We start from the raw sequence: 24,503 nt of genomic DNA on the forward strand, positions 1-24,503 counted from the left end.
CAATATAACACGAGGTTACCAAGGCTTATATAATAGGCAATTATGGTATTGCATAATACGACCTCTTATATAGTCAACATCTATATTAATATATACAATATAAACACTTTATTTTAATCATATTAAATTGGCATGAACACTCAATTATATATATATTATAACTTATAAAATATGTTATGTAACCCCATCCACATTAATGGTTATATCCACTTTTTGGTTGCATATTTGGACTTTATATGTGATTAAACATACGGGTATAGTATATATATTTAATTAGTGTTTAAATTATAAAAAATTAAATAAAGATGTAATACTTAGCCCTAGATCAATATGGGTTCCACAAATATAACCTAAATCCTGACCCATAGCATAAAAGCTATATAAAAATTATGATCAAAAATTACTTCCCAATAGACAGTTTCTTAACATATGTAAATCATCATTACTATTCCTGAAATAGTCACTACTCTTCAAATCATATATTAATGATTCATTCTCTTCTTTATATTTTTTAGCTTTTCTCTTAATTTTTGTTTTTGAAATCGTTTCCGAAATCCAAATAGCGAATACTAATATAAAATTTTAATAAAGTATGTTTTGTTTGTTAACGTTTGCATATATTTAATGAAAATAATTTTAAAATTCTTTATTATTTACCTTGTAAGAAATTCCTAAAAGAAATGCTATTACACCAAATATCGATAAAACTGTAAATAATTTGTTTGTTACCGATGAACTTGCTGATGTATCTTCAGAAATATGTGCAGAAGTTTGCATGTTTTCTATCTTTGGAAGGTCTGGATAGTCTTTACAATTACCACTACTATTACAATGATTTTTAAAATTAATATAATCATTTGATAAAGTAGACAATAGTTGTTTATAGTAATCATTACTATTAATAACAGAATCTTGATTCATTTCTTTATATTTATTAACAAAATTACTAGCATTTTTCGAACAGTTCGCGCAATATGATGATTTATCATCAAATTCAGCATACATTTCACATAATAATTTAAATGCTTCATAAAAATTAGATATAATTTTTTTATCCATACCCAAAAAATATTTTTTTTTATCTATAAGATCCTTATAATTTTTATAATCATTTTCAACGCCAGTAATAGAAATTTTATACTTATCATTATCTATAGTTGTACTATAAAAAAAATTTAGATTGTTATCATTTCCTGGTTGTTCCTTTAGATTTAACATATAACTTAACCATATCAAAATGTACTCAACAATATTGATGTTACTATTTGCAACAGACTTAAACAATTCAGAAGTCCCAAATATTTGCTTAAAAAGATATAAACATCCACCATTAATTCTTTCGAAAGCACTATCACAACTATTACTATCACAATAACCATTTAAAAAATTTTGATCATTAAATTCATATTCTCCTTTATTCAATTTATCGGGGAAAAACTCCCATATACTCCTAAACTTTTCACACTAAGAAAACATTTAAAAACAAATATTAGAAATGTATATTATTGAACATTTGATTAAAATAAAGTTTAATGATATTTATATGTAATACAATATCAAAAATACATATACCACTTTCTTATTCATTATAATGGAATCTTATTTTTGATTTCTAAATTGAATAAAATAATCCTGCTTTATATACACTGTCCCCAATATGTGGCGCAAATACTTTAACCCTATATATAAAAAATGTCTGTAGTTAAATATAATATAAGTTTTTCAATAATTAAATTAATATAGAATAATATTATTACTAAAGAAAGATTTTATTTCTGTTTATTATAATTATTTAAATTACCTTAAATAAAGGGTTGCTTAATACATTTTTGATTAAATATAGATATTATGGATTTTATACAAAAAAGACTATTATTAATAAAATGTGGTATAGCTTTATTATAAAAATGAATATACTTTTATAAAGAATTTAAAGTATGTTTGAACATAGAAAAGAAATATATTTATATCTTATGTTTTAATGGTCACCCTTCTAAAACTTAAATACTGTATATATCTAAAAAATAAAAAATTATATTATTACTATAACCCTTAAAAGTATATAAATAGTAATTTTTTAAAATATACTAAATATTTATATAGTTATTTCTAATACTATATACCATGTTTAATTAAAATTATATTATTTTCGAATTAAGTTGCATTGTTCCCTTTTTTAATTGCATATAAATAAGTTTAATATTATTTTATTTAATATAGATAACTCTACAATCTATGTTAATGAGTCCAATAACTTTATTTATGTTCTTATATAATTAAATTTAGAAATATATCTTATTATATAATTTTATAATATATTTTGCACATCTTTTTCACGGTTTAAAACGACAATTAACACTGTAACCGTATTTATATGCTTAAATAAGACTTTTAATGCATATTGTTTTTAAAATAATACTTAGTAAATATTAAATATTAACATATAAATAACTATTGATGCAAATTTTAAAGTATAATAAAAAACTATGCGTAATTAGGTTGTTATATTGTCCTTTTAGAAAGGAGAGATAAGGGAAGTATGTTCTTTAAAGACAAGATATATCCATATATTATTTACGTATTCTACATAGCTTAATTATGCCTTATATTTTCACCATTAAACTTTCAATTAATGTATAAATTAAAAATAACTTAGAATAATTACTTTTCTAAATATATACTTCGCTTTTATATTTTATAATAAACTATATTTTTAAGTAAATTAAGAATTATTAATATTATTTTGCTTGGTAGTGTTAACTCTAATATTATCGCGCTAAAGATTACTTAAATAAATATTATAATATTTTATTTGATCTTGCATGTATACAATTTTAGTCTTATCATGCCTTTAATAATATATAATGAATTTATATCTATGTAGTGTATCAAATAAAATAATATATTAATATAATATTGTTTTTGTTGGTATTAATGTTATATCACAGTATAGTACAATGGAATAGTTAAAGCGCTTAATAAAAATGCTTTAAATCTGTATAATATTTCATCGTTTCATAATTTTTAAATTAAGTATTTTATAACATATATTATTTCGCAATAACAATATATTTAAATTATATGTCTGTGAATTTTTATATATATAATAATCTAATAAAAATATTATTAGTTCAAATTAAATTAATTATTGCATACTTTTTCTATATACTTTGCATTAATATATAATTGTATATACTTCACAAATTTAACATATTTCAGTTTTAGTCATTGATACAATATTATATATATTGAACAATAACGTTAATTTTATATACCAAGTTTTTATAAGTATTATAGCAAACTATAACATTAAATTTTATTAACATTCTTATATGTAATTATATTAACTATTTTAAATGTAATATATTTTATACATTTCAAAATTCATATATCCTTAAAACTATGAAGTTTAAAATGTAATGGTGATTAATATAATATTATACCTTTATGCGATATAAATTAATGTATAGATCATTATTTCTATAATTTTAATTTAAAACTTTAGCATAAAAGTATACTATATATAATCGACAGTTAAAAGGATAGTATGCCTATATCTATAATTTAATTTTTTATTAATATACATATTTTTATTGATTATTAAAAATGATATATGCATAAAATACCTTTTATAGACATCGTTGTATTGTCGAATTTCGATGATATTTTATGAATCTATATTTTATGATTATCTATTATATATTAGTATTATGTTTAATTAATATTAATTATATACATATTAACCTGAATGTATATTATATTGTAGACAATTATTCCAAATTAGTATAATTATATGTTATAGCCTCATATATAATATTACTATATTGTCTGGTTGGAGTTTTATAATTTAAATCAAAATAATAGCGGCACAAATAATAACCTTTATTAAATAAATATGTTCACAAAATATAGAAATGGATTATATACTATGATATACATAATTCAATGTAACTCTGAATCAGCAAGTTTTATATAATAGATAACAAGGGTTCTTATCTATAGTTAGCCAAAAATAGCAATAAACTATATAATTAGAAGTTATAATATTTCCAAATTTAATATATATGAACAAATTATGCAGAGAATTATAACTTGTGGAAAATATGTTATTCGACCCCTTTCATATTAATGGCTATGTCCTTTGGGGTGCATATTTATATTTCATCTCGAGACTAAGCATACGAGGATTCTCTATATATTTAATCAACATGTATAGACCAAAAATATTATAAACTTATAAAAAATTAAATTACATATACCTCGACCCCTAGCTCAAAACCCAGATTAGTGAACAAAACTATAACCCATAAGCATGACCTTGACCCATAATACATGAACACCTCTACATCAAGGATATTAGAATTAAAAACTAAATTAATTATATATATATTTATTGAATTTGAAACTTTGTGTTTCATTATTTTATTTTTATATTTTATTTATTTGTATTTTTTAAAATTATATATATACTATGTTTTACTATTAAAAGGGAATTTCTAATTTGTATTCATTTATAAAAAAGCATGGGCACCAATATTATTACCCAAAATAATTCTTATAAAATTAACAAATTTTCTAGAAAAATGTAATTTAGTGAAGTTTGTATTAAAAGTAATAAAAAAATCACAAATTGTGCGATTCTCATAATATAAATTTTAGAATACTATTATTATGATAATATAAAAATATTGTTATTATAGTAGTATTAGTAATATATAAAATTAATTATATTTCTCAGATTAAATTAATTATTTTAATATTTAAAAATAGAATATACATGTTTCATATTAAAAACGGTGCATTATCAAAGAAATTTTGTAAAACAAATAGAAGAGAATAGGAAAATAATTATTTTAATATAATTATTAATGTAAGTATATATAATTAAATTGAAACTAATATATATATTTTTATTATTTTCTTACTTTTATATTTATATTTAAATGATTTATTTTCTATTAGGTAAAAACAACATTGTTTTTTTCTATTATATATAAATATAAGTATATATGTAGTTCCATACGTAACGGGATGTTTTATAAATTTTAATTTGAGTTTAGTCAATTATAAAATATAAAAATTATGTATCTATAGTTCTATATGTTAAAAATATCATATATATAATTAAAATGATTAATTTTTAGATATTATAATAATAATCAAATTATTAATAATAATATTTGTTATATTCATTATTTATGAATGCTTCTGTTATTGACTTCGTTTTGTGATTTAATTAATTAAATAAAAATACATTAAACTTATAAATCTGATAAAATATTCATTTTATCTTTTAAATAATAATTGTTTGTACTTGATTAGAGAAATTTATTTGCTTCAATTTTAATTACACTTGTCCAGGTTTTCGAGTTATTAATTTTTAACTAAAAAATACTGATATATATTTTAATATTTTGTTTGTAAAACTCAAAAATGAATAAACTTTGTATTCAAATTGTTTTATTTCTTTTAAGCATCTCCGTATGCGTGAATACTAACCCCCTTGCAACTGAACCTGCTCCAAAAAAAAATACAAAACTCAAATCAAAAAAAAATACAGAATCCAAATCAAAAAAAAATAAAGAACCCAAACCAGAAAAACTTTGTCCTACGTAAGAAAATACAACAACATATATATATTACATATTTCATTATGAACATATTAAATGTACGTCTTTGCAACAATGTTATAATATAAATACAATAACTTTATTTTTGTACGCATAAAAAATATGTCCATTTTGATCAATGATAGTCCAGAAGAAATATATGAAAAAAACAAGCACTTATTATGTACCAATCCCGAAGAAACTATACAAGCAGAAAAACTTATGAAAGATGCTGTAAAACATTTAAAATATTATGCTACAAATAAATATGGTTATTATTTCGATGGAGAATATTGTCATTATGACATGCTTTCTTATAAAAAAATATATCGCGATTTTACATGTATTGAAAAAAATCAATATATAGTTGATAAACCGAATAAGGTATCAATTAATAAACAACATCAAAAGTTATAAACCAAATTGAAATTAAAAAATAATTATAATATATATATATTTATCTTTATTTCCATTAGTATAATGAACTACTAAACGAGTTATGGGATCCCGATAATGACCAATATTTAAATAAAGCCTATGTTAAAAGTATACAAAACATAAATAATTAGGCAAATTAACATAACATTGTTACTATATATTCGGAATTTTGTGATTTATTATTTCCATTGTTATATTATACTATTTATTCTTTCCCATATCTTCAAGATCATGATATTTTAATTATATCTATGCAATTTTATAATATGTTTCTTAGGAAAAATTGCCCGTGTGTACACCCCAAATTTAGTAATGATACAACAACGTTACAAAAATGGTAATTTGGAGCGTCAGAAATATTTTTATGCTTTAGCTGCAAAATTTGAAGTAAGGAAAACTTTCCTCTTCTATTTCGTTATAAATCATATTTTTCGTATTACTCAAATACACTTTTATTAATTTTGTAGATATCAGAAAACAAAACTGTAATTGTTATGACTTCGGCAAATATAAATGATCACAACAGTAAAAATAAGAAGCCCTTTGAAAACACAATAATAAAAAGCGCAAATTTATTCAAAACTGACATTGATTCTGAAGATGATATTAGAAAAGGAAAATTAAAAAAAGCAATTGTTAACATAGCTGGATACATCATTAAAAAAAAAGAAAAATATATTGATATCACCTATGTCGAATCTGTAATCAATATACAAATTTTAGAAACATAATAGTTTATTTCAAAAATTGCTAAAAAACATTATTTTAAATAAATGTACACATTTATAATATGTACTATAACTTGCAAAAAAATTAGCATTTTATATATTCATCCATTTATGTTTTTTTTCTTAGATTGATCGATGCTTTCCCAATTTCCTAACCCGCATTATTATAGAAGCTTTAAAATTTTTTCCCCCTCATAAATAAACATATACTTCATATACATTTTTCACTGCCTAATATTAGAAAATTTATGTTAATAAAACGATTTGTTTACATGCATAATAATTGCTTTAAATTATCATCATAAAATGTTCTTTTGTTTTAAGAATGTTTTTTGCATGTTATTTGTTTGTCTTTTAATATTATAATGTTTTTATATATATTATTTGTTTATATCTTTTAATATTAGAATGTTTTTATATATGTTATTTGTTTGTCTTTTAATATTAGAATGCTTTTATATATATTATTTGTTTATATCTTTTAATATTAGGCTATCTATACATATTAATTTTGTAAATACTACAAATATAACTGTTATAACTTATGAAGATATTTTATTATGATATTCCTTTCATTTAATGCTTGTCACCCTTTTGGGTTGAATGTTTGAACTCCATCTCTGATTAAAAATAAGGAATGGTACATATATTTAATTAGTGTCTAAATTATAAAAAATTAAATAAAGATATAATACTTAACACTAACACAACCCTAACTCACAATATAAAAACTATATAAAAATTATGCAAAAATTACTACCCAATAGACAGTTTCTTAAAATATATTAATCATTATTACTATTCCTGAAATAGTAAATCTCTTTTAATCATATATTAATGATTCATTTTCTTCTTTATATTTTTTATTTTTTCTCTTAAATATTGTTTTTGAACTCGTTTCCGAAATCCAAATAACGAATACTAATATAAAAATGGTAAACGAATTATTTTTTTTTTAATGTTTGCATATATATAATAATATTTTTTTTAATTCCTTATTATTTACCTTATAAGAAATTCCTAAAAAAAATGCTATTGCACCAAATATTGATAAAACTGTGAATAATTTATTTCCTATCGGCGAACTTGATGTAACTCCAGACATTTGTGCAGAAAATTCTGTTGTTATCTCTGGAAGGGATGTAAAACTTTTACATTTATTTATTAAATTATTATAATCAGTTAATAAAAAAGGCAATATTTTGCTTCGTGCTGTATCTTCAATATTATAGCCTTCGTTGAGGTCTTTATATTTTATAACAAAATCTTTCGCCTCATTTGGCAATGTGCTATCTTTTGTATGCTTTTCAGCATTAATATACATACTACATAATAATTTGGATGCATCATAAAATTTAGACAGATCTTCAATATTAATATTCATAAAATCATTTCGTTTATCTATGAATTCTCCAAGATCGCCAATTGTATAGGCATCACTTATAAATTTTTTATATTTACCACTATTTTTTACATATTCAGTAAAAAAATCGTTTATTGTGGTAGCATTATGCCCTTTGTTTTTATTTAATTTGTAACTAAACCATGATATAATATATATAAAAAATGTATTAACACTATTTTCATCATGAGTTTTATTTTTTAATGCAGAATAACATTGTTCAAGTAACCATAAAAATCCAGCCGTAATTTTACCAAAATTATTATCGCATTCATTTTCTCCTGAATCTGTAACAGGACAATAATTTTTGAAGTCTGTATGTTCTTTAAGTTCAAGTGTTCCGTCTTTGCTTAATTCATCGGGTAAATATATCCTCAATAAATCAAATTTTCCACACTAAAAAACCATTTAAAAAAAATTGATAAAAATATGTATTAAGAAAATGTTATTAAAATAAAACTTAATGAGGTTTATAGGAAATATAATATCAAAAAGTGTACATACTAGAGTATCATCCATTATGATGTAATATAATTTATAATCTCTAGGTTAAGGGGCTATCATATTAGTTTTATATATATATACTAAAATAGGTGTTACAATTATTTGTAGATAAAAATATTTTTATTGTTATTAATTTCAATTTAAATTTAATATGGAACAATATATACTTTTATGGTAGTTAGATCAATTGCCTTATTTTGGGGAGGGTTTAATACATTTATTATCATATGTATATATAATACAATTTTGCATAAACAGTTATCCTTAATAACACTCATATGAGCATTACTATAAAAATTAATATACTTTATAATGAATTTAGAATATATATACTTATACATATGCTATAATATAGAACATAAACAACGTCCTAAAACTTAAATACTGTATAAATCTAAAAAATAATATTATTACTATAATTCTTAAAAGTATATAAATAGTAATTTTTTAAAATATATTAAATTTTGTATGCATGTTTCTTATAATATATAATGTAGTTTTTTCTAAAATTATAACATTTATAAAATAAGTTGCATTGTTCCCTTTTTTAATTGCATATACATGATTTTAATATTATTTTTATTTAATATGGATAAATTCATAATCCATTTTAATAAATCAGTAATTTTATCTTTATTCCTATATAATTCAATTTATAAATATACCTTATTGGGTAATTTTATAATATACTTTGCACATCTTTTCCACGGTTTAAAACGACAATTAGCACTGAAACCGTATTTATAAGCTTAAATAAGTCTTTTAATGCATATTATTTTTAAAATAATACTTAGTAAATATTAAATATTAATGCATAAATAAGTATTGATGCAAATTTTGAAGTAAAATATAAAACTATGTGTATTAGGCTGGAATATTGCACTTTGAGAGGAGAGATAAGGGAAGTATGCTTTTTTAAGACAAGAATGTACCCATATAAAATTTACCTATTATACATAGTTTAATTATATTTTATATTCTCTACCATTAAAAATGCCTTAGAATTATTTTCTAAATACATACCTTTCTTTTATATTTTATAATAAACTATATTTAGTTTTATGATGAAAAATAATATTTTTAAAAAGACTAGAATTATTAATATTATTTTGCTTGGTAGTGTTAATTCTAATATTATCGCATTAATACATACTTAAATAAATGTTATAATATTTTATTTGATCTTTTATGCATACAATTTTAATCTTATCATACCTTTAATAATATATATAATTAATATATATAAACGTATTTGAATCAAATAAACATAATATATTTTTCGTATTTAATACGTTTATCTATTGTTATTATTATTATTGTTGTTACTAATGGTATATCACTGTATAGTACAACGGAATAATTAATTCAGTTAATAAAAATAATTTAAATCAATGTATAATATTTTCTTGTTTCATAGTTTTTAAATTATTTTATAACATATATTATTTCGCAATGACAATATATTTCTGAATTTGTATATATATAATAACCTAATAAAAATATTATTATTTCAAATTAAATTAATTAGTACATACCTTTTTTATATACTTTGCATTAATATATAATTGTATATGTTTCTCAATTTTAAGATATTTCAGTTTTACTCATTTATACAATATTATATATATTATAACAACAATGTTAATTTTATATACCAAGTTGTTTATAAGTATTATGGCAAACTATAACATTAAATTTTATTATATACTTATATTTTATTTTTTATCTATTTTAAATATATATTTCTAATTTATTTATACCTCAAAATATAAAATTTAAAATAAATAGTGATTAATTTATTATTATACTTTTATGATAAATAAATTAAACCGTATAAAGCAACTTCTATTAATACTAATTAATTTTAACACAAATGTAAAATACAAAAAGATAATAGTAACTACAATTAAAACTTAAAAAATATTGTATATACATTTCAATTTGTTATGTGTTGCTAAATATGTTAGAAGCATAATAATATTTTATAGACAATGTTATATTGTCGATTCTCGATTGATATTCCATGAATCTATATTATATGACTATCTATTATATATTGGTAATGTTTAATTAATAAAATATACTCACTAACCTGAATATATATTATAAAGTAAAGGAATATTTCAAATGAATTATCTTATAATAATACCCAACCGAATATATAATGATATTATTACATTTCAATTGGCATAATATAATTTAAATTAATTGTAGCACAAATTATAAGTTTTACTAAATAAAATTTTAATCAAACAAAGAAATGCATTATATATTATGATATGCATAACTCAATATAACTATGGGTTAAAAAGTCTTATATAATGACAATTATTATATAGCAAATATCTATATTAATATATGAAATATAGTTATTTTACTTTAACCACATCAAATCGATATGAACATTTAATTATATAAATTATAATTTATGAAAAAATGTTATGCGCCCCTTTTCATATTAATGGCAGTACCCCTTTTTTTTTCATATTTAAACTTCAGCTAGAGATTAAACATGCGGGGGTTGTAAATATATTTGATCAGCATTTACAGATCAATAAACATTATTTAATTACTCAAAATTAAATAAAATATAATACTTAACCCTGACCCGAATATGGGTCCCATAGACACAACCCTGACCCACAGCATAAAAACTATATAAAAATTATGCAAAAATTATGATCAAAAAATAATTCTTAATAGACAATTTCCTAAAATATATCAATCATTATTACTATTCCTGAGATAATCATTACTCTTTGGATCTTATGTTAATTATCCATTTTCTTTATTTTTTTAGCTTTTCTCTCAAGTGTTGTTTTTGAGATCGCTTCCGAACTCCAAATAACGAATACTAATATAAAAATTTTAAAAAATGTATAATTTATTTATATTCACAAATTACTCAATTCTGAATATATTTTTTAAATTCCTTATTATTTACCTTATAGGAAATTCCCCCCAAAATTGCTATTGCACCAAATATCGATAAAAATATAATTATTTTGTTTACTAGTGACGATCCTGACAATGCAGTATTAGAAATCGGGATTATCGTTGGAATATTTTGTTTTCCTGTTTCACTCGATAATTCAGTTGTTTTAGTTACTTTAGTATCTGATATACTGCCATTTTTAGCTGTTTTTTTTGTTGGTAATGAAGGAAAATCTTTTGTTTTATTACGGTATTCACTACCTTTTCCAAAATTAGTATAATACCTGGATAAAACAAGTAATAGTTTATTGTATGAACTGTCTTTAATATTTTTATCATCATTAAGGAGTTCTTTATATTTATTAAAAAAATTATTAGCATGTTTTAACATATCGCTACTACTTTTTTTTCCTATATCATTATTCATATTACATAATAATTTAAGTAATTCATAAAATTTAGGCATATGACTAATATTAATATCCATATATTCCTTTATGCCTTCCATGACTTCCTTAATATATGTTCGTTGATTATTAACTTTATTCTCAGTGTACATCTTGTTTTTTTCTATATGGTTAGAATAAAAATCGTTTAATGTGTTGATTTTATCAAGTGGTTTTAGGCTTAATATATAACCTAACCATATCATAATACATGTAGCATCATCCATAAGAGTATTATTATCAACTGAAAAATCAGATGTGCTGAAAATGTTATTAATTAACCATAAACATCCAGCATTAATCTTATTTGTATCACTGTCACAATTATTATTAGGACAATATTTCCTAAATGATACAGTATTAAAATTATAATTTACAGAATCTTTTAATCCATCGGGAAAAAACCTCCAAAAAGTATCAAAATCTCCACACTAAGAAACCATTTTAAAAAATCAAATAAAAATGTCTATTAAAATTATATTATTATTAATTTATAGATAATATCAAAAATGTGTAATAACAAACATTTTTATTCAAGAAATTATATGTACCACTTTACTAATCGCCATATTAGAAAATTACTTTTGAAGTATAAATTAACATCATATTAATTTCATATATATTCCATCAAACTAGGGGATGTAAAATTGGATTATTTGTATAACAATTATCTGTATTTAACGACATTTTATTTTTATATTAATTTAAAAATAATGTAAAGTAATAATACAATAGTAACACCATAGCAAATATATATATTATTGAAATTAGCTAAACTTCCTTAAATTGGAGATATTTGTTTTGGTCATATGTATAACACTATTTATGCTTAAATTTATGATTATTAATAATATCCATTATAAAAACTTAAATAATTTTGTATGAGTTTAAAGTACATCTCCTTATATTTATGTCTCAATATAGAAAAATTCAAATTTGTTTCTCATGTTTTAATAAATATATTTATGTCTCTGAACCTGTAAATATGTAAAAATTAATAAATATATTATTACTAAGATTTTTAAAAGTATATAAATAAATATTTTCTAATATATTTTAAATATTTAATACTTGTTTCGAATGCTACATACCACTGTTTTATTAAAATTATAGTATTTTCAAATTAAGTTGCATTGTTCCCTTTTTTAATTGCATATACATAATTTTAATATTGTTTTTAATGAATCACTTAACTATTTTTATTCCTATATACTTCAATTTAAAAATATTCTTTATTGGGTAATTTTATAATACATTTTGCATATTTTTCCACTGTTAAAAGAACAATTAGCACTGAATACGTATTTATAAGCTTAAATGCGTCTTTGAATGCATATTATTTTTAAAATAATACTTATTAAATATAATATATAATATATAATATATAACATATAAATACTATTGATTCAAATTTTAAAGTATAATATAAAACTCTACGTGATTAGATTGTTATATTACCCTTAAGAGGAGAGAGATAAGATATATTTTCTCTTTTAGTATATAAATTTATATAAATATTTGTTAAATGTTCTTCATTGATCATTTTATATTATATATTTTATTGTTATAGTTATCAATATATATGTATTCAAATAATTTATTAAAAATTCTATATTTTATTAATTCTATGATAAAATAATGTTGTTTGGATTAAAGATGATTCACTAAGCACTGATAACATAATACGCGTTAATATGAAATAATAAATGACATTTGACATTAATTGAGTATTTAACCTCTCCATTAATCCATATTTTAAAATATAAAATTATAAATTCCAAATTGGATCTTTAACAAATATATAAAAATTATGCCTTTATAATATATTATTATGTGTCTTTTCGATAAAATTAATATTTAATTATTTGAAGTTTCCACAATAAAACAATATTTTAATATTAGTTATTGGTAGAGTATTTTATTAGTTTATATGTATAGGTATATAATAATAACGAATTTTATCTACCATATTATTTATAATTGTTAGAACAAAATATAATATTAAATTTTATTAATATTCTTATATGCAATTATATTAACTATTTTAAAATATAATTTATATATACCTCATATCTTTAAAATTTACAAATTAATAGCGATTAATCTAATATTATACCTTTATAGTAAATAAATTAATGTATATAGAACTACCTCTATTATTTGAATTTAAAAATTTAGAATAAAATTATACTATATATAATCAAAAGTTAAAAGGATAGTATACCTATATCTATAATGTAATTTTTTATTAATATGCATATTTTTATTGTATTATTAAAATTGTTAGATGCATAAAATGCCTTTTATAGATAACGCTGTATTATCGATTCTCGATCGTTATTCCATGCATCTATATTTTATGACTACCTATTATATATTGGTAATATGTTTAATTAATCTTAAAAATATACGCATTAATATGAAGGTATATTATAATGTAAAGGAGTATTCAAAATGAAATTTATTATATTTTATACCCTGGTATATAAGATTACTATATAGTTCAGTTGGGTAACATGATTTAAATTAAAATAAATATGGTATAAATAATAAGCTTTACTAAATATATATTTTCGCCGAACATATAAATACATTGTATATTATGATATGTATAATCCAATATAACTATGGGTTAATATGTCTTATATAATAGATAATAAGGGTTCTTATGTATAGTTATACCACATTAGCAATAAAATATATAATGCGAAGTTATAATATTGGCGCATTTATTACATATGAACGAATTAAACATAAGTATTATAACTTATGAAAAAATGTTATGTGCCTCCTTTCATATTAGCTTATATCCATTTTTTGGTTGCATATTTAGACACCATCCCGAGATTAAGCATACGGGGTAGTAAATATATTTAATTAGTATTCAAATATCAATAAATATTATCAAATTATAAATAAATTAATAAAAATATAGCCCTAACACAAAGCATAGATTACATAGAACAAAACTATAACTCATAGTACAAAACCCTGATCCAAAATACGAATTTCCTAAAGCGCAATTCTAAACCTGGGGATAAACCCTTAACATAGCTTATAATTTTATTAATAAATGTGTCTAAATTAAGTTTATTTAAAATAATTATAAATATTAACTAAAAATTAGTAAATTCAAAATCCATTAATATATAATATATATGCATAAAAATAAGGATAAATGAGTTTTTGACAAACACTAAAAAAATATAAATTAAATATATATAATAATAAACAAACAATTAAACAAAATTTCATTATTCTATAAAACGTAAAAAAGTATAACTTTATGTCATAAAATGTTAAATATATTATTTATAATCATTTAAACAAATATAATAAAGAGTGGTTATTTTGAATTTTTTTATTTTTTAATGTTTAATTCATAGATTTCCCACCAGTTCTTAATTCCGTCAAATAAATCCTGTGTAATTAAAAGCATAAATGGAATTGCGAGCCCTGATGATAGTATTATCGCCAAAAAAGTTGAACTCGTTATCATCATCTTAAATAGTTTTTTTTTTACTTTTTTAAACTTTCGATTAGTTTTGGGTTCCTTATAATTATTATTTGATGTAATTTCATTATATTCATTTTCAATTTTACCATCTTCAGTCTCCAAAATATTTTCATAATTTTCTAAATGTTTAAAGTCTTTTTGTTCTAATACATAAGTATTTTTATCTTTTTTTGTTATTCTTTTATCTTGTATTTGTTGTATTGGTAATTCATCATTCCTTTTATTATCAAGCTCTTTTTTTACTTCTTCTAATTCTTTTCGAAGTTCATCAATTAACTTTTTAGTTTTCCTATTTACATTATTTAAATTGGGTAATGTATTATTCTCTTTATGCTTCTTTACATGTGAATTTATAATATTTCGAAGATATATTATTTTTTCGTCATCAACATTGTATTCATTAAATTGATCTGCAAGACTCAAAATTGATTGATAAAACTCATTTAAATCGAATTGGTTATCTGTATCTGCTAATATCCTATTATTTCTAAAATTTGTTATATTCCTTTCATGATATATGTTTCTCTCATTTACAAGGTATAATTCCTGAAATAAATGAAATATTTATTAACATATATATAACTAATTTTAATTATTTCTTTAACTTAACATACGTGTTTTACCAATATATGAAACAATAATATGAGGTTAATGTAAAAAAATAGATACGAAAACTATAATAGAATAGTATTAATAATAAAAAAAAATCATGTGTAACTTACATTTTTTGCATATTCAAAAGAGCAAATAACAATTGAAAAAAGAACATATTTTAAAATAGCGACTCTCATTTTTAGCTTTGTTTGTTAAATAAATGAACTAATATATGTAGTTTGAAATAATCTTTATAACTTGATATTTATTCCAAAAATAGTAATATTTATTAGTTTTTTTTTCTAAAATTTATGAATAAATGATGTCTATAAAAACATAATTTATTTCATTTATTAACTTTTTCCATTTTCTATAGAATTTATAAATGTATTGTTGTAATAAAATTCGTTATATTCATTAAAATTATTTATGGACATAAATATTATATACTTATTTCACATAAATATTAATTTTTCTCTAAAAAATACACCATTTTTAATATTTTAATTATAAAAAATATATATCTATATAATAATTTTTCCCTAAAATATATTTTTTGGAAATTTTATATAAAATAGGCTTTTAGTATAATTTATAATAGATTGGTGCGTTTAGTGATACAATTTTAATATTTTATAAACTTATATTTTTCTATTATTGTTTACATATGAACCAATTAATAAATATCTATTAAAATAATAAAATATTAGATATATTTTTATATGAATAAATACAAATATATAATGAAAACATTAACAAAGCACCATTGATATTTACATTTAAATCGTTTCTAATTTATTATATTTTATTATCATATTTCTCCAATTTTAAATATTACTTGATATTATTCTACATTTTATTTTTCTTCGGTTTTTAAAATATATGGCCTCCATAGATTGATATGTAATAATTTTATTTACAAATATATCTCAAAATATACAGCATCAAATATACTATTTATATTAAAATAATATAAAATATACATTTTTTCAAATTTAATCCAAACTAAAAATAAAATTACAATATTAAATCACAGAAATAATACATATAGAACCAATTTATTTTTATTCCAAATCAAAAAATGAAGTATACTTAATTCTACTAATTTTTATTTTCATCATATTTGTTTAACAAATCTTAAGACACTTTTGTGTTTAAGAAATGCAATATTTGACTTTACAAATAATAGTTAAAGACAAATATAGATTATAATTAATTTATAATAGAGAATTTTATCATGTAGAAAATTTATTTTATGTTTTATTATAAAATAAGAAACAAACTCTTGACATATATCATATATGCACAATACTTCTTTATATTAATAGACAAATCTACTATTTAGTATTATTTAAATTTATACATTTTTTAAATTCGACTTCAAATATAAGTTAATTAAATTTATAATTCTAAAGAATTGTGCTTTCTTTATAAAAAAAAAATTGACAAACAAAATAAATTAATAAATGTACAGGATCGGCTCCATAGCATTCTTTATATTTAATAACCACCTTTTCTCATCAATTCAATTTACGACTTTTTTCATGTTTTTTCCTTATTTCCATTTCTATCCCAACTCAAATACTATCATATGCATTAACGTAAAAATCACTAAAATATATAAAATTTTCAATTGGACAAATATTTTTAAAATATTATACTAGTTCTTAAAATAATGGGTATTAAAATAATATATCTTTAACGTAATTTAACTTTTCTTCTTTAAATATATTTCCTACAAATAGTACTTTATACTTCTATTCCATTCAAATTCATTCCTCCTTCACTTACTCCATTTATCATCCGATTCAGGTATCACTGATGGAGGAAATCATAATAATTATTTTCTTTCAATTCCCTTTCTCCCCCAGTTTCTCAGATTATGCATCGTAATTATTTAAGTCATCGTTTCCTTCTAGGGCCAAGTCGATTCCAATATTTGATCAATTTCCCCATAAAGCATTAACCCCCAATTAACAATAAAATATAAAAAGTAAATAGTTCAACGGATTTACAATTAATTTATATTAACACGAAATCAAATTCATATAATTTATCAAGATATATTTCTTTATTAGTCCTTTTTATAGTAATCTTCATCATCATATTTTCTTACATATTTAGACTTAATATAAATCTTAAAAACTCCAACTTATCCTATGCATATTTTTATTAACTTATTTCCTACATACATTTAAAACAATTCCTTAAAATAATAAATATTATCAAATTATTCAAAATTATAAAAAATTAATACAATATAATTATTAGCCCTAACCCGAATATGGATCCCACAACATAAACACTATATAAAAATTATGAAACATTTTTGATAAAAATTTGTTATTTCCAAATATAAAAATAACTTAAAGTATATTAATCGCTATTCTCAGGGTCGTGTATTAATGATCCATTCTTTTCCTTATTTTTTTAGCTTTTCTCTTAAATGTTGTTTTTGAGGTCGTTTCCGGAATTCAAATAACGAATACTAATATAAAATTGATAAACGTATGATTTTTTTGTTAACGTTTGCATATATTTAATGAAAATAATTTTTTAATTCCTTATTATCTACCTTATAAAAAATTCCAAAGAATATTGGTATTGCAACAATTATCGATAAAACTGGAATTAATTTGCTTAATATTGATGGGTTTGATGATGTAACTCCAGAATCTTGTAAAGTTTGTTCAGGACTGTTTACAGAAACTTGTATTTTTTTTATAGGTGGAAGGGATGGAATATCCATGCAATTAACACTATTACATTTCTTTTTAAAATTATCATAATCATTTGATAAAGTACACAATACTTTTCTATACGAACTGCCATCAATATTATTAGAATCATCATTAAGATTTGTATATTTCGAAACAAATTCATTAGATTTTTCTATATATCCCGTGCAATTTGGCTTATGTTCATTAAAATCAGTATGTATGCTACATAATAATTTAAATGCATCATAAAATTTAGACATATTTTCAATATTAATATTCAACAAATCCTTTTTTGTATCTATGATTTCCTTATAGTTTGTATATCCCGTATTATCTTTTAATAAATTACTACAATCTTTACCACCAGTATTACAATTAGTATAATGCGTATTATTTCTTATATATGCTTCATAAAACCCTTTTAGATTGTTGATGTTTTTAACTTTCTTTAGGGTTAACATATAACTTAACCATATCATAATGTATTCAAGAGTATTGATATTACTATTATTATTTTTCACAAACAATTGCTCAAACAACCATAAACATACAGCCTTAATTTTGTCGAAATCAGTCTTACATTCTTTAGTGTTTCCTGAATCTCCATCAGAGCAGTAATCCTTAATATTCCCATTACTATGAAAATCAGAATATGAAGGTTTGTTTAATTCATCAGGATAAAATAACCTTAATGTACTAAACCTACCACACTAAGAAAACATTTAAAAAAGATAATAAAAATATACATTAATGAAACTCTTATAAAATAAAGTTTAATGATATTTATATATAATGCAATATCAAAAAATGTAAGGGAAATTATTATTATTATTATTAAAAAATGCATATACCATATAATCATCCATTATAATGGAATTTTATTTTTAATTTGTAAATTGAGTAGAATCATATTGTTTTATATACATTTCCCCCAATATGTGACGCAAATATTTTAACCCTATAAATAACAATTGTCTGTAGTTAAATATATAAGTTTTTCAATAATTAAATTAATATAAAATAATATTTTTACTAAATAAACGCTTTGTTCCTTTTTATGATAATTAGCTAATTCACCTTAAATAGAGGGTTGCGTAATACATTTTGATTAAATATAGATATGATGTATTTTATACAAAAAATGATATTCTTGGTAACACATGGTATAACTTTATTATAAAAATGAATATACTTTATAAAGAATTTAAAAAATATATAATTACAGATATGCTTTAATATAGACATAAACAACATCCTGAAACTTAAATACTTCACAAATATAAAAAGTTAAAAAAGTTATTATTATTATAATCCTTAAAGTATATAAATAATTATTTAATAAGATAGAGTAAATACTTATATACTTGTTTCTTATAATATATAATGTAGTCTTTTATAAAATTATAACATTTACAAAGTAAGTTGCATTGTTCCATTTTCTATACAAATTACATAAATTTATATCATTTATAATTAATATAGATAAATTCATAATCCATTTTAATGACCCCAATAATTTTATTTTTATTTCTATATACTTCAATTTAGAAATGTATCTTATTGGGTAATTTTATAATATATTTTACCATCCTTTCCACTGTTAAAACAATAATTAGTACCGAACCCATACTTATTAAGCTATTTATAAGCTTAAACAAGTCTTTGAATGTAGATTGTTTTTAAAATAATACTTAGTAAATATTAACATATAAATAAGTATTGATGCAAATTTTAAGTATAATAGAAAACTAAGTGTAATTAGGCTGCTATCTTGTCATTTAAGAGGAGAGAGATAAGATATATTTTCTCTTTAATATATAAATTAAATTGAATATTCGTTAAATAATCTACATAGTTCATTTTATCTTATATATTTTATTGTTATAGTTATCTATGTATATATATTTAAGTAATTTGTTAAAAATTCTATATTTTATTAATTCTATGGTAAAGTAATGGTAATATAATATGCATTAATATGGAATAATAAAAAGAAATTTAACACTTTCTCTATCCAGTTTTTTAGAATATAAAACAACATCCCCAATTGGATCTTTAACAAATATATAACATTTATACCTTTATAATGTACTATTATGCGTCTTTTATATAATATTAACATTTAATTATATGAAGTTTCCACAATAAAACAATATTTCAATATTAATTATTGGTAGAATATTTTATTATTTTATATGTATATAATAATAACGCATTCGATCTATCATATTATTTATAATTATTATAATAAAATATAATACTAAATTTTGTTAACATACTTATATTTTTCTTTTAACTATTTTAAAATATAATTTATTTATATCTCAAAATATAAAATTTAAAAATTAATAGTGATTAATCTATTATTATATCTTATGATAGATAAATTAAAGCATATAAATCAACTTCTATAGTACTATTAATTTTAATACAAATATAAAATACAAAAAGAGAATAATAATTACAATTAAAACTTCAAAAAATGTTAGAAGTATAATAATATTTTATAGACTATGTTACATCGTCGATTATCGATCGGTATTCCATACATATATATTTTATGAATATCTATTATTACATTTCAATTGGCGTAATATAATTTAAATCGAAATAAATATGATATAAATCATAAGTTCTAAATAAAATTTTCATAAAATAAAGAAACATATTGTGTTATGCATAATTCAATATAATTCTGGGTTTACAAGTCTTATATAATAGATAATAGATAATAAGGGATCTTAAATGTAGTTAACCATAATTAACAATAAATATATAATTCGAAGTTATAATATTACCACATTTAATATATATGAACAAATTAGACATAAGTATTATAACTTATAAAATATGTTATGCTAACCCTTTCATATTAATGGTTATATCCCCCTTTTTGTTGCATATTTGACTTAATTTCTAGATTAAAAATACAGGGATGGTACATATATTTAATTATTATTCAAATTATACAAAATTAAATGCAATATAGTACTTAGCCTTAACCCAAATATTGGTCCCACAAGCACAATCTCAACTCTGACCTACAACATAAAAACTATATAAAATTATGCAAAAATTATTTATTTCTAAATAGACAGCTTCTTATCGTATATCAATAATTATTATTATTCCTGAAATAGTCACTAATCTTCGAATTATATATTAATGAACCATTTTCTTCTTTATATTTTTTATTTTTTCTCTTAAATGTTTTGGGGCTCTTTTCCGAAATCCAAATAATGAATACTAATATAAAATATTAAGAAACGTACGTTTTTTTGTTAATTTATGCATATATATAATGAAAATAATATTTAATATTATACCTTTTAATTCCTTATTATTTACCTTATAAGCAATTCCCAAGAAAATTGGTATTGCAGCAAATATAGATAAAACTATAATTAATTTTTTTGCTATCGACGGACTTGATGCAGCATCAGAAATTTGTATAGTTTGTTCAGGACAATTTACAGGAATTTTGTTTTTGTCTATCGTTGGAAGGGTTGAAGATTTGCAACAATGAGTATCATTACATTTATTTATAAAATTATCATAATCGGTTGATAAAGTACACAATACTTGTTTATATGAACTGACATTAATATTATTATGATCTCCACTAAGTTCATTATATTTTTTAACAAATTGATTAGCTTTTTCCGAAAATGTTTTGCAATCTTGATTGTTTTTATCAAATAAAGTATACAATTCACATAATAATTTAAATGCTTTATAAAAATTAGATATAATATTATTATCCATATCCTCAAAATATTTTTTTTTATTTAAAAGATCCTTATAACTGCTATAATTTTCAACGCCAATTATAGACTTATTATAGTGTCCACTACCATTTATATATGTTCTATAAAAATGTTGTAGACTGTCTTTTAATTCATTTTCCTTTAGGCTTAACATATAACTTAACCATATCATAATGTATTCAACAATACTGATTTTATTATGATTCTTTAGCGAAGAATCCTCAAAGATTTCATTAAACAAATATAAGCATCCAGCATTAATTTTTCCGAGATCAGCATCACAATTACTATTACAATACTTTTGGAAAGGTTTATCATCATTAAATTTATACTTTTTATTATTGTCTAATTCATCGGGAAAATTTTTCAATAAATCCTGGAACTTTTTACACTAAGAAAACATTTAAAAACAATTATTATAAATGTATATTATTGAAAATTTTAATAAAATAAAGTTTAATGATATTTATATATAATACAATATCAAAAAATGTAAAGAAAATTATTATTATTAAAAAATGCATATACTATTTGGTTATCCATTATAATGGGATTTTATTTTTTATTTGTAAATTTAGTAAAATCATGCTGTTTTATATACGCTGTCCCCAATATGTGACATAAATACTTTAATCCTACATATAGAAACTGTCTATAGTTAAATATATTATAAGCTTCTCAATAATTAAATTAATATATAGTAATAAAATAATATTATTACAAAATAAATGTTACATTTCTGCTTATAAGAATTAGCTAAATTACCTTAAATAGAGGGGTGCTTAATACATTTTTGATTAAATATAGATATGATGAATTTTATACAAAAAATGCTGTTTTTCTAGATTCTGTTATAATTTTATAATGAATTTAAAGTGTGTTTGAACGCAGAAAAGGAATATTTTTATATCTTATGTTTTAATGGTTTCAATTCTAAAACTTAAATACTGTATAAATCTAAAAAATATAAAATAATATTATTACTATAATCCTTAAAAGTATACAAATAGTAATTTTTTAAAATATATTAAATTTTTATATACTTGTTTCTTATAATATATAATGTAGTTTTTTCTAAAATTATAACATTTACAAAATAAGTTGCATTATTCCCTTTTATAATTACATATACATAATTTTAATATTTGTTTTATTTAATATAAATAAATTCATAATTCATTTTAATGAGTCCTATAGCATTATTTTTATTTCTATATACTTCAATTTATAAATATTCCATATTATGTAATTATAGAATATATTTCGCGTATCATTTCCATAGTTTAAAACACCAATTAGCACTGAACCCATACTTATTATGCTATTTATAAGCTTAAATATATCTTTGAATGTAGATTGTTTTTAAAATTATACTTAATAAATATTAAATATATAATACATAAATAACTATTGGTGCAAATTTTAAATAATACTAGAAAATTATGCGTAATTAGATTAGTATATTACCATTTAAGAGGAGAGAGATAAGATATATTTTTCTTTTAATATATAAATTTAGATAAATATTCTCAAATTTTTCTACATAGTTAATTTTTATCTTATATATTTTATTGTTATAGTTATCAATGTATATACATTCAAATAATTTATTAAGAATTCTATATTTTATTAATTCTATGGTAAAATAATGATAATATATTACGAGTTAATATAAAATAATAAAAATATTTTTAACGTGAATTGAAGCTTTATCCTTTTCTCTATTTATCCAGTATTTTAGAATATAAAACTACAAATCCCAAATTATATCTTTAACAAAATATATAACATTGATACCCTTATATTGTATTATTAATTGTCTTTTCGATAATATTAATGTTTAA

The 24,503-nt window shown here is 20.4% G+C and overlaps 7 protein-coding genes across 7 annotated transcripts; 1 reads left to right on the plus strand and 6 right to left on the minus strand.

The window, feature by feature from the left end:
• Positions 1-482: 482 nt before the first annotated feature.
• Positions 483-1,587, minus strand: PY17X_0900500 (uncharacterized protein; the record flags this gene model as incomplete). Its single annotated transcript, XM_725370.2, has 3 exons — positions 483-569; positions 658-1,464; positions 1,573-1,587. 3 exons carry the CDS (start codon positions 1,585-1,587, stop codon positions 483-485), a joined length of 909 nt encoding a protein of 302 aa, XP_730463.2.
• Positions 1,588-5,433: 3,846 nt separating this feature from the next.
• PY17X_0900600 (fam-a protein) lies at positions 5,434-6,977 on the plus strand (the record flags this gene model as incomplete). The annotated part of the gene is made up of 6 exons (XM_022955865.1): positions 5,434-5,612; positions 5,756-5,993; positions 6,086-6,155; positions 6,325-6,434; positions 6,515-6,748; positions 6,903-6,977. The coding sequence occupies 6 exons, from the start codon at positions 5,434-5,436 to the stop codon at positions 6,975-6,977; spliced, it is 906 nt and encodes a 301-aa protein (XP_022812087.1).
• Positions 6,978-7,609: 632 nt separating this feature from the next.
• Positions 7,610-8,696, minus strand: PY17X_0900700 (PIR protein; the record flags this gene model as incomplete). Its single annotated transcript, XM_022955866.1, has 3 exons — positions 7,610-7,696; positions 7,782-8,573; positions 8,682-8,696. The coding sequence occupies 3 exons, from the start codon at positions 8,694-8,696 to the stop codon at positions 7,610-7,612; spliced, it is 894 nt and encodes a 297-aa protein (XP_022812088.1).
• A 2,773-nt stretch (positions 8,697-11,469) lies between these two features.
• Positions 11,470-12,630, minus strand: PY17X_0900800 (PIR protein; the record flags this gene model as incomplete). The annotated part of the gene is made up of 3 exons (XM_022955868.1): positions 11,470-11,535; positions 11,626-12,492; positions 12,616-12,630. The coding sequence occupies 3 exons, from the start codon at positions 12,628-12,630 to the stop codon at positions 11,470-11,472; spliced, it is 948 nt and encodes a 315-aa protein (XP_022812089.1).
• Positions 12,631-15,422: 2,792 nt separating this feature from the next.
• Positions 15,423-16,369, minus strand: PY17X_0900900 (fam-b protein; the record flags this gene model as incomplete). Its single annotated transcript, XM_022955869.1, has 2 exons — positions 15,423-16,124; positions 16,301-16,369. The coding sequence occupies 2 exons, from the start codon at positions 16,367-16,369 to the stop codon at positions 15,423-15,425; spliced, it is 771 nt and encodes a 256-aa protein (XP_022812090.1).
• Positions 16,370-18,594: 2,225 nt separating this feature from the next.
• PY17X_0901000 (PIR protein) lies at positions 18,595-19,758 on the minus strand (the record flags this gene model as incomplete). The annotated part of the gene is made up of 3 exons (XM_022955870.1): positions 18,595-18,660; positions 18,748-19,602; positions 19,744-19,758. The coding sequence occupies 3 exons, from the start codon at positions 19,756-19,758 to the stop codon at positions 18,595-18,597; spliced, it is 936 nt and encodes a 311-aa protein (XP_022812091.1).
• A 2,296-nt stretch (positions 19,759-22,054) lies between these two features.
• On the minus strand, positions 22,055-23,202 carry PY17X_0901100 (PIR protein; the record flags this gene model as incomplete). The annotated part of the gene is made up of 3 exons (XM_022955871.1): positions 22,055-22,138; positions 22,241-23,050; positions 23,188-23,202. 3 exons carry the CDS (start codon positions 23,200-23,202, stop codon positions 22,055-22,057), a joined length of 909 nt encoding a protein of 302 aa, XP_022812092.1.
• Positions 23,203-24,503: the final 1,301 nt, after the last annotated feature.

The sequence above is a fragment of the Plasmodium yoelii genome (assembly GCF_900002385.2).
Source record: "Plasmodium yoelii strain 17X genome assembly, chromosome: 9".
Classification (NCBI taxonomy): domain Eukaryota; phylum Apicomplexa; class Aconoidasida; order Haemosporida; family Plasmodiidae; genus Plasmodium; species Plasmodium yoelii.